Source organism: Dufourea novaeangliae, unplaced genomic scaffold (assembly GCF_001272555.1).
Source record: "Dufourea novaeangliae isolate 0120121106 unplaced genomic scaffold, ASM127255v1 scaffold30, whole genome shotgun sequence".
Lineage (NCBI taxonomy): Eukaryota > Metazoa > Arthropoda > Insecta > Hymenoptera > Halictidae > Dufourea > Dufourea novaeangliae.
The window spans coordinates 74479-86983 of NW_015373906.1; the positions used below are offsets into that span (position 1 = coordinate 74479).

The 12505-nt window shown below is 38.4% G+C and overlaps 3 protein-coding genes across 3 annotated transcripts; 1 reads left to right on the forward strand and 2 right to left on the reverse strand.

Moving 5' to 3' along the window:
* The first annotated feature begins 173 nt into the window (after positions 1-173).
* On the forward strand, positions 174-8357 carry LOC107193820 (zinc finger protein 236-like). Its single transcript, XM_015583331.1, is given in 23 exon segments — positions 174-472; positions 543-661; positions 751-1005; positions 1165-1299; positions 1403-1567; positions 1753-1884; positions 1973-2116; positions 2193-2310; positions 2412-2554; positions 2628-2865; positions 2944-3022; positions 3134-3269; positions 3363-3502; positions 3583-3969; positions 4153-4760; positions 4925-5037; positions 5112-5378; positions 5465-5766; positions 5895-6072; positions 6159-6271; positions 6449-6713; positions 6814-7093; positions 7213-8357. Coding segments are annotated over 23 exon segments (5538 nt in total). The 5' UTR covers positions 174-369; the 3' UTR covers positions 8331-8357.
* Positions 8358-8447: 90 nt separating this feature from the next.
* Positions 8448-10803, reverse strand: LOC107193858 (probable tRNA (uracil-O(2)-)-methyltransferase). The gene is made up of 4 exons (XM_015583376.1): positions 10788-10803; positions 10628-10677; positions 9610-10551; positions 8448-9510 (listed from the first exon to the last, which is right to left on the reverse strand). The coding sequence occupies exons 3-4, from the start codon at positions 10546-10548 to the stop codon at positions 8623-8625; spliced, it is 1827 nt and encodes a 608-aa protein (XP_015438862.1). The 5' UTR covers positions 10549-10551; positions 10628-10677; positions 10788-10803; the 3' UTR covers positions 8448-8622.
* On the reverse strand, positions 10637-11844 carry LOC107193860 (LYR motif-containing protein 9-like). Its single transcript, XM_015583380.1, has 2 exons — positions 11529-11844; positions 10637-10880 (listed from the first exon to the last, which is right to left on the reverse strand). The coding sequence occupies exons 1-2, from the start codon at positions 11652-11654 to the stop codon at positions 10761-10763; spliced, it is 246 nt and encodes an 81-aa protein (XP_015438866.1). The 5' UTR covers positions 11655-11844; the 3' UTR covers positions 10637-10760.
* Between the last annotated feature and the right edge of the window lie 661 nt (positions 11845-12505).

A 12505-nucleotide genomic window follows, 5' to 3' on the forward strand; every position in this document is an offset into this window, starting at 1 on the left:
CTCCACCAATAAGAAACGATCACGGGAAATCACGAATCACTGTGAAAAATCATCGTGATTGGGAACGAACGTGATCGAATCACGAGTGATAATCACTCAGTGATTCACAAGTAGCAGTTCACGCCATCTCTACTAACATAGGTAGGGTATAGGTTAGGTTTATTCTACAGAAGAGACGCGAATTATGTGTCTCCAATTACGACTTGTAAAATTTTAATTATGCCGAAAATTTCTTAAACAGTTTAGAAATTTAGCAGGCATCTATATATTCGCCTAGTGCATGAAGTTTTAACATCAACGTTGACTTCGTGAGTGTGCGACTGTATATAAATAGAAAAAACATATCGGAGAAGGGTTTATACAGAAAGGATGTTGACACGACACGCTATAACCACCGAATCTAATCACGTCGCAACAGTGCCAATAAATCTTGTCGCTACCGAAGATGGTCGAACGCTGTTGGCAGTGACAGGTAGAAAATTCTGTCGATGACACTGAAAATACTTAATTGCTGATAAATCTATGGATAACAATTCTTACAGAGGATAAAGACGGTTCTTTGGAAATTATCGCAACTCCGGTTACACTTCTTGATCAAAACGATACAACCACCTCGTTAATGGATGTAAAAAATCTAAATGGTTGTTTGATATTGCACCCAGTATGTCTGTCTTTCCTATTTATATATACATATTACATGCACCATCCATGTAAGGAAAACATTTTCTCTAAACTAGCGGTACTTTTCAGTCTGTTTTTCAAATAAACCTGGAAGATGTCGATGGTTTGGAACTTGAACAATCTACGCAAAGTCTGCAAATTGATCCTGATGTATCCCAAGAATTCAAAACCCGACTAAACTTGGAAAGCATAAATCACATTCTCAATAATGACTCGAACTCAAAAGAGAAAGAAGATGAAAACAGTAGGGAAAAATTAATGGCAACAACTACAAATACAAATAACCCTGGAAGACCCAAAAAGAATGCTGCAATTTCAATAAAAGTAATTTGGTATTTATATTTTCTGCAGCCCATTGTTTCTACATTTATTAAAGGCATGCTGGTATCTGCTGGAGTACAAGTAGATTTCATGCTGAAATCTTTTATATCCTTATGAAATAGAATAGAAAAATCCAGTAACAGGCACAACCTTTTATTTTAGGCCAAAGAGGGTCTAAGATGCGACATATGCCAGCAAGAATTCATTAAACAGGCATTATATAAAAAGCACATGGAGAATCATGCTGAAGAAAAGCCGCATCGATGTCCGAAATGTTCCGCGGCGTTCAATGTACCGGTAATTTAAACCCTGCCGAGTTTGTTTACCATCTAAGTATTGTTCGTTTGAAGAAAAATGATTTGAGACAGCGTTGGTTACTCGACATGTCATACTTTTACAGATCAATTTTACATTGCATATGGCAACCCATAATACCGGCGACCCAAAATGCCCTGAATGTGGCAGAAAATTTGCGAGAATGGCTAGTTTGAAGTCCCATATGTTATTACATGAAAAAGAAGAAAATTTATTCTGTACAGAATGCGAAGATGTTTTCTCAACTAAAGTGAGTTTATTATATCCCTTAATTCTTTTATATTATTATAATCTGTATTGTAAGTATCCTTATGGAAAAACAGAGAAGAAATTCGGAAAAGTATTCTGGTGCTGTATGCATAGTTTGAAAACTACATATGTAGTCGGAAAGGTAAAGTGTTCTTATTAACGATTAGCTGTTCGTAATTACCACAGGCTCAATTAGATGCACATTTAAAACACCACGGTGAGAAGTGGACAACCGAAGAAGCACGAAAATGTAAACTGTGCAATAAACAATTCGGGCAGCCAGCGCTCTATCGACTTCACATTCGTGAACATTACAGGGTAAGTTAAGGACAGCGTCATCTCGTGAACATCCGTTTTACTGTTAGTATCGTTTAACAGCTGATTTATGTTGTATGTCATGTTGTAGTTGCAGACAAAGATTGTGAAGCAGACGAAAAGGGGAGCAAAGCATAAGACAGTTTATAAATGTACAATATGTTTAAAATCCTTTCAAAAACCAAGCCAATTAATGCGTCACATTCGGGTGCATACGGGTGAAAAACCTTTCAAGGTAAATCATTCATTCGTGAACCCATGTAAATTGTACCGCGATCGTTGTTTGACTTGCTTTTCATTTATTTCCTCAGTGTACAGTGTGTGGTCGCGCCTTCACACAAAAGAGTTCTTTACAAATTCATATGTGGCAACACAACGGTATTCGACCACATGCATGTGAGCTCTGCAATGCCAGGTTTAGTCAAAAAGGTAATCTTTCGGTTTTCGTATTGTGTTGTGGTTACTTTGTAAAAATTACAAATACGTGAATATGTGGTTGTATTGTATCAACGAATTTAATTTGCTTGTAGGTAATTTAAATGCTCATATAATGAGAGTTCACAACGTGCCAGAGGGGGAGCCTACATACGGATGTAATTATTGTTCTTGTGTCTTTAAGAAACTTGGCAGTTTGAACGGTCATATGAAACGCATGCATACAGAAGTCGACGAGGTAACACACGGGGTACGTTTAGCGCAAAGTGTGTGAAAACGATACGCGACTCAGGAGTGTGTACGACTTTCAGGATAATGCCACTGACAGAGACCCTCGAACCACCGATAGCATGGAATCTGACATTTGCGCAACCGTAGACAGTGTTATAACGCAGTTGGCGTCTTTGGAGTCGAACGTGGACGAAGCTAGAACAGCAGACAATCTCGTAAACAACGGGCTGTCGGCGGGGGCCCCGACAAAAAAGGATATCCTACAGCAGGCTCTGAAAAACAGTGGTCTTCCTAGTAAAAACAGAACCGTTTCTGAAGGTATTTGGACCACTCGACATCCGCAAAAGATGTAAGTTGAATTAGTACCTTTTCATTTGCGAATCTTGTTTGTCAAAGGTACACCGGGAACGACAAAATTGGAGGCGCGCACAAATTTTGTTACTTTATTGGATCGAGCATTGGACGGTGGCACCAGGTAATCCACCCTACAAGTTTGACAAAGTATATATTTACAGGTTGAAATTTCTCTCTGTCGTACGTCGCCTATCCGTCTATTCGTTTATCGTTCTGCCTGTTGTCGTTACAGAAAATATTTGACGATACAGCAACGATGCGTCGGAAACGTAAGATGGTACGCGTGTACCTTTTGTCATAAAGAGTTCAAAAAGCCGTCAGACTTAATACGCCATTTACGCGTGCATACGCAAGAAAAACCGTTCAAGGTACGAGGAGGATAAGTAACAAGCGACGAAGAAAATCGCTCAATTCGTGTATATCTTCTCTTGAACCGTACACATGTTTGTCTGTATTTTTAGTGCACATACTGTTATCGTTCGTTCGCTTTGAAATCTACTATGACAGCACACGAACGTACCCATACAAGTAATAAGAGATACAGTTGTGGTTCTTGTGACAAAATATTTATAAGCCATGACAGCTTGGTTGCTCATGCCAGGTGGGTTTACCTTATGTTTTGCTTTCTTTAGAAAGCATGGTCTCATCGTGTTGACTCTACAAAGTTGCGTTTAATCGTAGATTGCATGGAAAGTCGGATGAATGCATCGACGTATCAGTTGGTAACGATGGAGAGGATACTAGTATCGGCGCAGTAATTAACGTCGGTATCGATACTAACGATCGATCGAAAATCCACGCAAAGAATAAATCAAAGATATACCCAAAAGCAGAAAATCTTGTGTCTCAAGTGGTGTTGCAAGAACCACTGGTGATCAGTGACACCGGGAACAAAATATGCGTGGTACAGGTACCTCCGAAGAAGCGGACATATGATGCGGCAGTTGATCCAGCTAGGCCGCACAAGTGCTGGGTGTGTCAAGCGGCATTCAGAAAAATCAGTCATTTGAAGCAACATCATCGTCGTCACACGGGAGAACGTCCGTACAAGTGTACGAAATGCGACAGGTGCATTAACAAACGAAATTTCGTAATTTCACAATTTTACCTTTTCATAATTTTCGTTGCTATTATGTATTATTACTTCTATTGCTACTGCCCACTAATGTTATTTTGCTTATTATTCTTATTATTCTTATTATGTTGATCACGATCCGGAACACTGTTTAAATGAGTTATCGATTGTTCTAGGAGGTTCACGTCAAACAGCGTTCTGAAGTCTCATTTGCATACACATGAGGATTTCAGACCTTACGAATGTTCCGTTTGTAGTGCAAAATTCTCCACGCAAAGTAGTATGAAAAGACATTTAGTTACTCATAGTAACAAAAGACCATTCATGTGTCCGTACTGTCACAAGACGTTCAAGACTTACGTTAATTGCCGTAAACATATGAAAATACATAAGCACGAATTGACACAGCGGGTATAGTATTCGATGTTGTAGAAATAGAAACAAGAGCAGCCTACAGACGAGTTAGATTCGAAGGAAAATCATAGGCAAGAAACAGACCCCGCATTGTCGTGTTGTTCTTCGTCCCGTTTTTCTGTTGGAACCACCACTAACGATCCTCTCGTCATCGCTGACAACACCGATTCTGTGGTCGCAACATCATCCACATTTTCGGATAACCTTCAACTTTCTCGACTTGACCCAGTTGAAGTTTCTTTTCAGCAGCAAATCGAATCAAACTTCCCGCAAACGTTTCCGAATGAATTTCAAGACGTCGTGACTGGAGGAAAGGAAAGAATAAGGTCAATTTTATCAGCGAACTGTAGTACCGAAACAACCATTAGCGGTACGCATTGTTTTTAAACGTTTTAAACATATCCATTGTGTTTGCATATATCACGGAGTGTTTGTTTTCGTTTTCGTTTTCGTTTTCGTTTTCGTTTTCGTTTTCGTTTTCGTTTTCGTTTTCGTTTTCTTTTCTTTTATACATTTTCGAAAAATCTCTTTCAGAAAGTATGACGGGAATGACAGTGACAAATTTGGAAAATTCACAATTATTGCACGCCGATGATAGCGGTTCGGTTACCCTACCCGTTTATTCCGCCGATCAAGGTCTAACACCGGTACACGGCGCTTATGTATTTCTGTAGTTCGTTACATGTATAACCGAAATACATGTAAAGCGTTCTGTTTGTAGGAGAGTATACAAGACATCGAGGAAACATTGAACCGACAGCTTTTCAACATTGGAATGAATCTTAGTCTGGGAAGCAACCATTCAAGACATTCCTGTGGATCTAGTGATTTACAGAATGTGAAAGAGCAACATCAGCAAGTTGCGTTGAACGTCATCTACGAAAATAACAACAATTCTAATAACAGTAACAACAATATTCACCAGTCTGGGGAACAAGTTTTCACGTCACAGTTGGATTCATTTGAGATGGATCATATCAACTTGCAAGTGAGATCGGGTTCAAATTGAACGGCAAAAAGAAAATATGAAAACACGAAAAACAGTAAATCAATGAAGAAAAATTTCTCTTTCAGTCGGCAAGTGAAATTGCACTGGATAATATTGAACTAGATACAAACGGTTCAACAAGTATGGCTAGTATACTGCCCAGAAGTGTAAAGGAAGACCGTCGACTTTCCGTTTCGACTGTTGCCTGTGCCCCTGAGAACCTGAACGGTGGTGCTGATCAGATAAATAGGTGTGTGCAGACGGTGGTGTTAATTTCCGAGGAGAGTGTTACGGGAAAGGAAACAACGTCAAATGATTTGGAAATACATCAGGCGGACGAGAACGTTAGTCGGGGACAATCCGTCACTATCGATCCCGTATTCTTAACGTAAGTCCTTCGCGTTATACGCTCGTTTTCTAACTATTACTCGGTATAGAGAAAACGGTTCCCTTCGGCCCGATGATAGACAGGCTATGAGCGAATGAATACCAATTGTACCGGTATAATTTGCACAGAGAAGAGTTTCGAAGAACGACGAAGGACCTTCCATTGAAGGCACACAACGCAGCGTCATCAACCGAGATGAACACGGAAAATGTTGTTGAAATCAATGGGAACCAAGTGTCTCGAGAGGAATCTTTGTTGCAATGTCATATGTGTGGTCAGCAGGGATTCACGGCAAGAAAATTAAAGGTGCGATAGAAACGAATGCTGCATGCATGCTGATGATAGTAAGTTTGCCCGTCACGATATGCGAAGAGTAAATCTTTCATTCTTAGGAACACTTGAAAATTCATCGAGGAACAAAGGAGTATCAGTGTATAGAATGCGCATCGAAATTTTATACTAACGGTGGATTAAATAGACACTCAAAGATACACATGAATAAACAGTAAGTATCTGCTGTTGAATAGATCGTAATCGCCTTGGTGTATGTACGTACGTACGTACGTATGTATGTATGTATGTATGTATGTATGTATGTATGTATGTATGTATGTATGTATGTATGTATGTATGTATAACAGCTGCGGTCACTGCTTCTTTCACTTGTGTTGTATTTTTGCAGACAATGGAAGTGTTTCTCTTGCGAGAAATATTTCAATAATAGAATGCAATTGCGGTCGCACAACAAAGTTCATGGAAACTCTACTTGGAATGCAACGTCTCCAAGAATAAATACTGACGAAGAAATTCTAATTTCGTCGGAAATACAAACGGCCGTAGATAACGAATCGCCGTTGAATGAAATCGTGATAGATTCGGACTCAGCCGTATCCGAAAGGGTTCTATTGGACACAGTTGCCGAAAAAGAAGTGATGGATCGAGTGGACGTAAGCTGAATTGCAATTAATGTGACGATGAATTTAGTTGTCGAAACACGAAAAAAAGAGAGGAACAAAATGTATCTTTACATAGCATAATATATTTTAGTACATCGAAACGGAGGAGAAGGAACGAAAGGAGTATACAAACAAGTGCAAGTACTGTCCAAAAACATTTCGTAAACCGAGCGATCTTGTAAGGCACATACGTACACATACGGGCGAACGTCCGTACAAGTGTGATTATTGTAACAAGAGTTTTGCCGTCAAGTGCACCTTAGATTCTCACACTAACGTTCATACTGGTAAAAAAACGTTTCGTTGTCACGTATGCAGCAGTTTGTTCGCAACGAAGGGTAGTCTGAAGGTTCATATGCGTTTACATACAGGTGAGCGAAAATATGAATTTCAATTACGCAAAAACTGTTTGCGGATATCAAGGTTAATCATTTTAAATTCATAGTTTAACATATTTCACCACGTATTTGTTTTTATATCGTTATTTAAGGCTCGAAACCGTTCAAATGTCCCGTCTGCGATTCAAGATTTCGAACATCAGGTCATAGGAAAGTACACTTACTGAAACACGTCCGGGAGCACAAAGGTATTTCGAAGAGAAAACAAAAACACTTGAAAATCGCTGCAATAGCGGAAGTCGCAGCTGGCATTGAAAAATGCGGTGACACGGGTGATGTGAAGGTAAGCCGCTTCGAGCAAGAACAACAACAACAAGACCACCACGAGCAAACCACCGAATCCGAATATTCACATTTAGAGGCAATTAGCGTCGAAACAACAGCATCATGCTTGGCTGATCAAATTACTTTTGACGCGGATGGTTCTGTACCTAATAATAATTCGATACTATCCGTTAACGAAAGCAGTCTAGTTGCCAACTTGCATTTTCTGCTGACACATGGTCTCGTTACCATTCAAACGGAAGAAACGTTATTATCGCAGTCTGCGTCAACTCATACGTTGAATCACCATTCGACTATTGTTTCTGACCCTCTATGTACATCTATGATAAATATTACGCCGGAAGCCGGTAATCAGGATCATTCTAAAGATACAGCACATATGGGGCACATGTTAAAAACCCAACTATCATCTCCGTATCAGTTGCAGTCGAATAATTGTCTCCTAACCGTCGGAACATCGACACAGATGGAGCCGTTTTCAAAGATTTCGATGGTTGAGAAACAGTTGCCCGTAACAGGAAAAGTGTCCGTCAAAGGGAATTCATCGAAGAAAGAGTGCGACGTTTGTGGAAAAACGTTCACAAAACCTTATCAGGTTGAGAGGCATAAACGAATTCATACAGGCGAACGGCCGTACAAATGTGATTTATGTGTGAAGTCGTTCGCCCAAAAGTCAACCTTACAGATGCATCAAAAACATCATACGGGTGATCGACCGTATCTCTGTCCGCATTGCGAATATTCGTTTACACAGAAAGGAAACCTTCGTACGCACATAAACCGCGTTCATCGGCTGGATACCGTCGATTCAAAGAAAATTAAACACGCTCGTCAATCTGTACAACGCAAATCACTTGAAAACAATTTTATTGAGGTTAAGAATCTCAGTTTAGACGATATATCGTTCGTTGAACTTCTTAAGTAAATTCTATCTTCTTTACTTTTACCTCAAGAAGCGTCCCGATGAAAAACAAAAAGAATACAATGTTAATTAAACAATAGAGACAATAATACTCATTGTTCTTCTTTTTTCTTTCTTTCTTTATTTACATGTAAAGTAACAACAAGTCATCGACTCGTTTACATACTTGCGAGTAATACAATTCACCGTTTTCAATGCACAGAACATACCCGTTGGTGTTTGTATAAAAATAAAAATAGATTTATATCGTACGATATCCCTTTGAGATCGAAAGTATTTTTCGCTAATCTAACCATTAATGTTTATAATTGCATATCGTTTCCGTTGTTGGACACCCATTAGGATGATTTTCATGAAACCAACAGGGCTTGATCTTTTTTCTTAACGACGACGCTTTCTTTTTCCTTAATTTTCCATTCACTTCCTCCTTTCCTGGTATTCGAAACTCGACTTTTCCATCCCCAACCCGGAACACATGTCTGTGATTTTTTAGTAACGTTTGAAGACCTCCGCATTCTTTACGTAAACGTATCAGGACGTCTCTTGGAATCGATTCGGCGAGTTGTCGCAAGTCAAGACACCGACCAGCGTTCCAAATCTCTTCAGGTGATCCTTCGAGCGATATCATACGACCATTGTGCAGCAACTGGTTTGCAACGATCTTAACAATATCCACGATCAACGTTTTTTCCAGTTGCGTACAATTTCGCACTTTCTCCACCGTGTCTCTCGGTTTAAAATTGCAAACCCATTCGCCGATATTCACCGCTTCTTCATGCGTTTTGCTTCCCCGACGAATCAGCATTGTTTTTGCGCTTATCATCTCTTGAATACGATATTCTGTTGTTCCAGCATCGCCGACTGTTCTTTCCCATCCGATTAAACAGATCCGTTTTGTGGATGGGATCCTTAGTTTGTCAATATACGTTCTGAACCCGCATATGTCACATACGCTTCTTATGTAATCAATGTATTCAGAGTACTGACTTTTCGAAGCACAGTGTCTTTGATACTTGGTACCGTCGAGTTCATACGAACAACAGGGTAACAAGAAAAAACGACAACCGTCGGAACTACGTGCAGCTATTACTGGAATCCACGGTGTCAATTCGTCCGAATGATTTCCTATAATCCAATCGAAGCCTGGATACACAGTCGTAGAAGAAGGAACGATCGTGGAAACCTATGCAAAATAACTTCATAAATTTTCTATTATGGATTATATACATTAGTGGTTACGATATCTCCATGAAATGTTTCCTCGGAAATTGCAGACACGTACTTGAAGCGGCGTTTCAGGTGGATAGGAGTCCCAAACTTTTCTTCTGCGCAAATCAATTCCTAACCCGCGATGACCTTCGCTGAATAAAATGTGCACGAGTAAACCATTGCCACAGCCCAAATCTAAAAACGACTGTAGATCCTTAATTCCTCTTTCTACTCTTTCTTTCTCCCACAGTAGCAAGAGATAAGTAGCAATTGCAATGTCTTCGTAAACAAATTTCATCGGGTCTGTATTTTCGGGCCAGATCTTTATTAATTTTCTGCTATATTTTTCCTTCAGTTCCCAATACAATTTTGCATATTTTTCAGCAGACACAAAACTCAATGACGACGGGTACACTGTCGTGGTTCTTGGTTCATTTCTCATCCACTTTAACATACATGGAAACAGCTTTTTCTCTAACCAATCTATGCTGGGATCGCGTACAGTGTTTGTCGACTGATATACGCTTATAGAGGTATAACCATCTCTTTCGAGCTGTATCATATATGCCATTTCAGGGCCAAGGGACCGTTTCTCCATAGAAAAGGACTTATGGATATTTATCACCCGATTTTCTTGCTTTTCCAACAATGAAAATTCAATTCCAGAAGAAAATATGTTTGGTATGCGAGGCAATTGCTTTGTTATGTACAAAAGAATCTTACTCTCAGATGTTGTAGCGGAAACCTTGTTTGAGATGTGTAACATGTTCAATAACTTTTTCTTGTCAATAATGTCATTGTTCAGTGTCGCGTTTAAATGGGAACATTCCAAGGTACAGATACTTTGAAAAATGTGAGTCAAGTCATGGTTCAATTTGATGCTTAACACTTCTATGCATGCTAATAGTCTACGATTAGCAACTTGTGGATTATGATGCCAAATGTCCATAGCCTTCCAAAATTGTGACTCGTTGAAACCAGTTTGTAAGCGTGCCAATGTTTGAAACTCCATTTTCTAAACAACATTGACCAAATTTCTTTCTGATCAGAAAACAGAAAAATTTAAAACACCTATGTCCAGAGATACGTACAATTACTCTTATTCCTCCTTACAATGTTCTGTTGCTCCTACTTTAGAATACTAAAAGTTATATTTAAAAAAATATATATTATTACGTCATATTGAAAAATCAACTGTCACATACATATGTATAGAAGACTGACTTATAATGACATAACATGTAAAGGTACCTTATTAACCACCCATTTCGCATCTCGTACTGCTTTTTCCATTATCTGCTGTACACGTTCTTTGTCTGGTTCGATTAAGTGTTGCTTGAAACTCTGTGAATTATAAACATGATTTATAGTGCGTTTATAAACCTCGCAATGATACTTGCAGCGTGGTCATAAATCACACATTGAGCAATTGAGCGGCGGCACCAAGGCCCGTGTCTCGTGTCATTGTCATTCTCTTGTATTCACGTGTACATATACATATATATACATAAATAGGTGTAAGGTTCCACACAATAAAAGAATGACGATATATGGATAGTGGTAGTTTGCAAATATTAATTATTGTTTAAAATATCTCAAATTTGTTTCCAATATGTATATTGTATAATATATATTAAAGGGCCGTTCTTCGTACGGCCCTGACTGTCCTGACCGAGTTTTTAGTTTCCTATTTCGTTATTGCTCCTTACATTTTTATCAATTCACGTCAATTCCCATATACTTATCCCGACACCTTTATTAACATACCTATTTTACTTTACCGCCCGACTGATGTTATGACCACGCCACACGCTATCTATTTATATACTTACATATGTATGTATATACGGCAAAACTGTACGGAAGCCATATTTATCTACATATGTAAATACATATATTGTATATTCGAAGGGTACAGACAGGAAAGTTATAGGTCAATCACGGTAGACGGATATTTTGTTATTTAGATGGGTTTGATATCACGGAGTTTACCTGTTTAACTGAATGTTTGTAAAACTGTTGTGCATCCTTTGGCAATTTTTCACATTCTCGCAGTAAATATTTATAAAGTAATTTCGGTGAAGTCAGAGCAGTTTCGTATAATTTTACCCTAGCCATTTCAACAGGGAAGTAGAATTAAAAAACAACAGCTACCTGTATACAGTTTACTCTAATTTTTCAAAGAAATTGTGACGACGTGCGTGTTAGTTTTACTTAGTGTATTAATCACTACACATATTGACATTCACTCTGTACTTTTGTTCGTTGCAACAATAAAGGTGATAGGTATGGTATTGTCGTAACACTCGTTGATTATTGGATTTGACGATCGAGATATTTAAAATAAAAGAACAAAATGTTTAAGTTTAACGAGGTATAGGTGCGAATGCATACACCGTTGTACAGGTCAACGGAATTACCAACCAAAGCGATACACACACTCTCTCTCCCTCACGTTGCAATATTCAATATTACCTACTTAATGTATTTTGTTCAATGATGTTTGTTTATTAAATTTCCGTAAATCGACAGTAATACTTACTCTACAAAATAGGTAATCAACAGGAATCAATAAAATCGCAAGAAAACAGCACACTGTGAAAATAAAACAATATTGCAAGCAAAATCGTAAGAATGTTGAGTGTACAATAAAATTACAAGCTGGCAAGCTTTTCGAAAGCTCAATAAATGGAACAATTTGTTTATATAGGCATACGATAAATCCAGTTAGTCAAGCCTGCAAAGCCAAATATTGTCCAGTGTCTGTTATAAGGTTATGTACTCAGTTTGGCTAGAGATTTGATACAAAGTCTACTATAAACAACTTGCATACAGATTGGCAGTAGATTAACAGCAAGTCTTACAGCATAGCCTATATATGTATGTACATATGTATATATATATATATATATATATATATATATATATATATATATAATAATAATAATCTACCAAGCAGATAATCAGCT

Excerpts from the sequence above, each read along its gene's own strand:
- LOC107193860 (XM_015583380.1), bottom strand. The coding sequence starts at position 11,654 with ATGGCTAGGGTAAAATTATACGAAACTGCTCTGACTTCACCGAAATTA. Across the intron at positions 10,881-11,528 it reads ACAAACATTCAGTTAAACAG|AGTTTCAAGCAACACTTAAT; the intron begins GTAAACTCCGTG and ends TATAATTCACAG.
- LOC107193858 (XM_015583376.1), bottom strand. The coding sequence starts at position 10,548 with ATGGAGTTTCAAACATTGGCACGCTTACAAACTGGTTTCAACGAGTCA. Across the intron at positions 9,511-9,609 it reads CACCTGAAACGCCGCTTCAA|GTTTCCACGATCGTTCCTTC; the intron begins GTACGTGTCTGC and ends TATTTTGCATAG.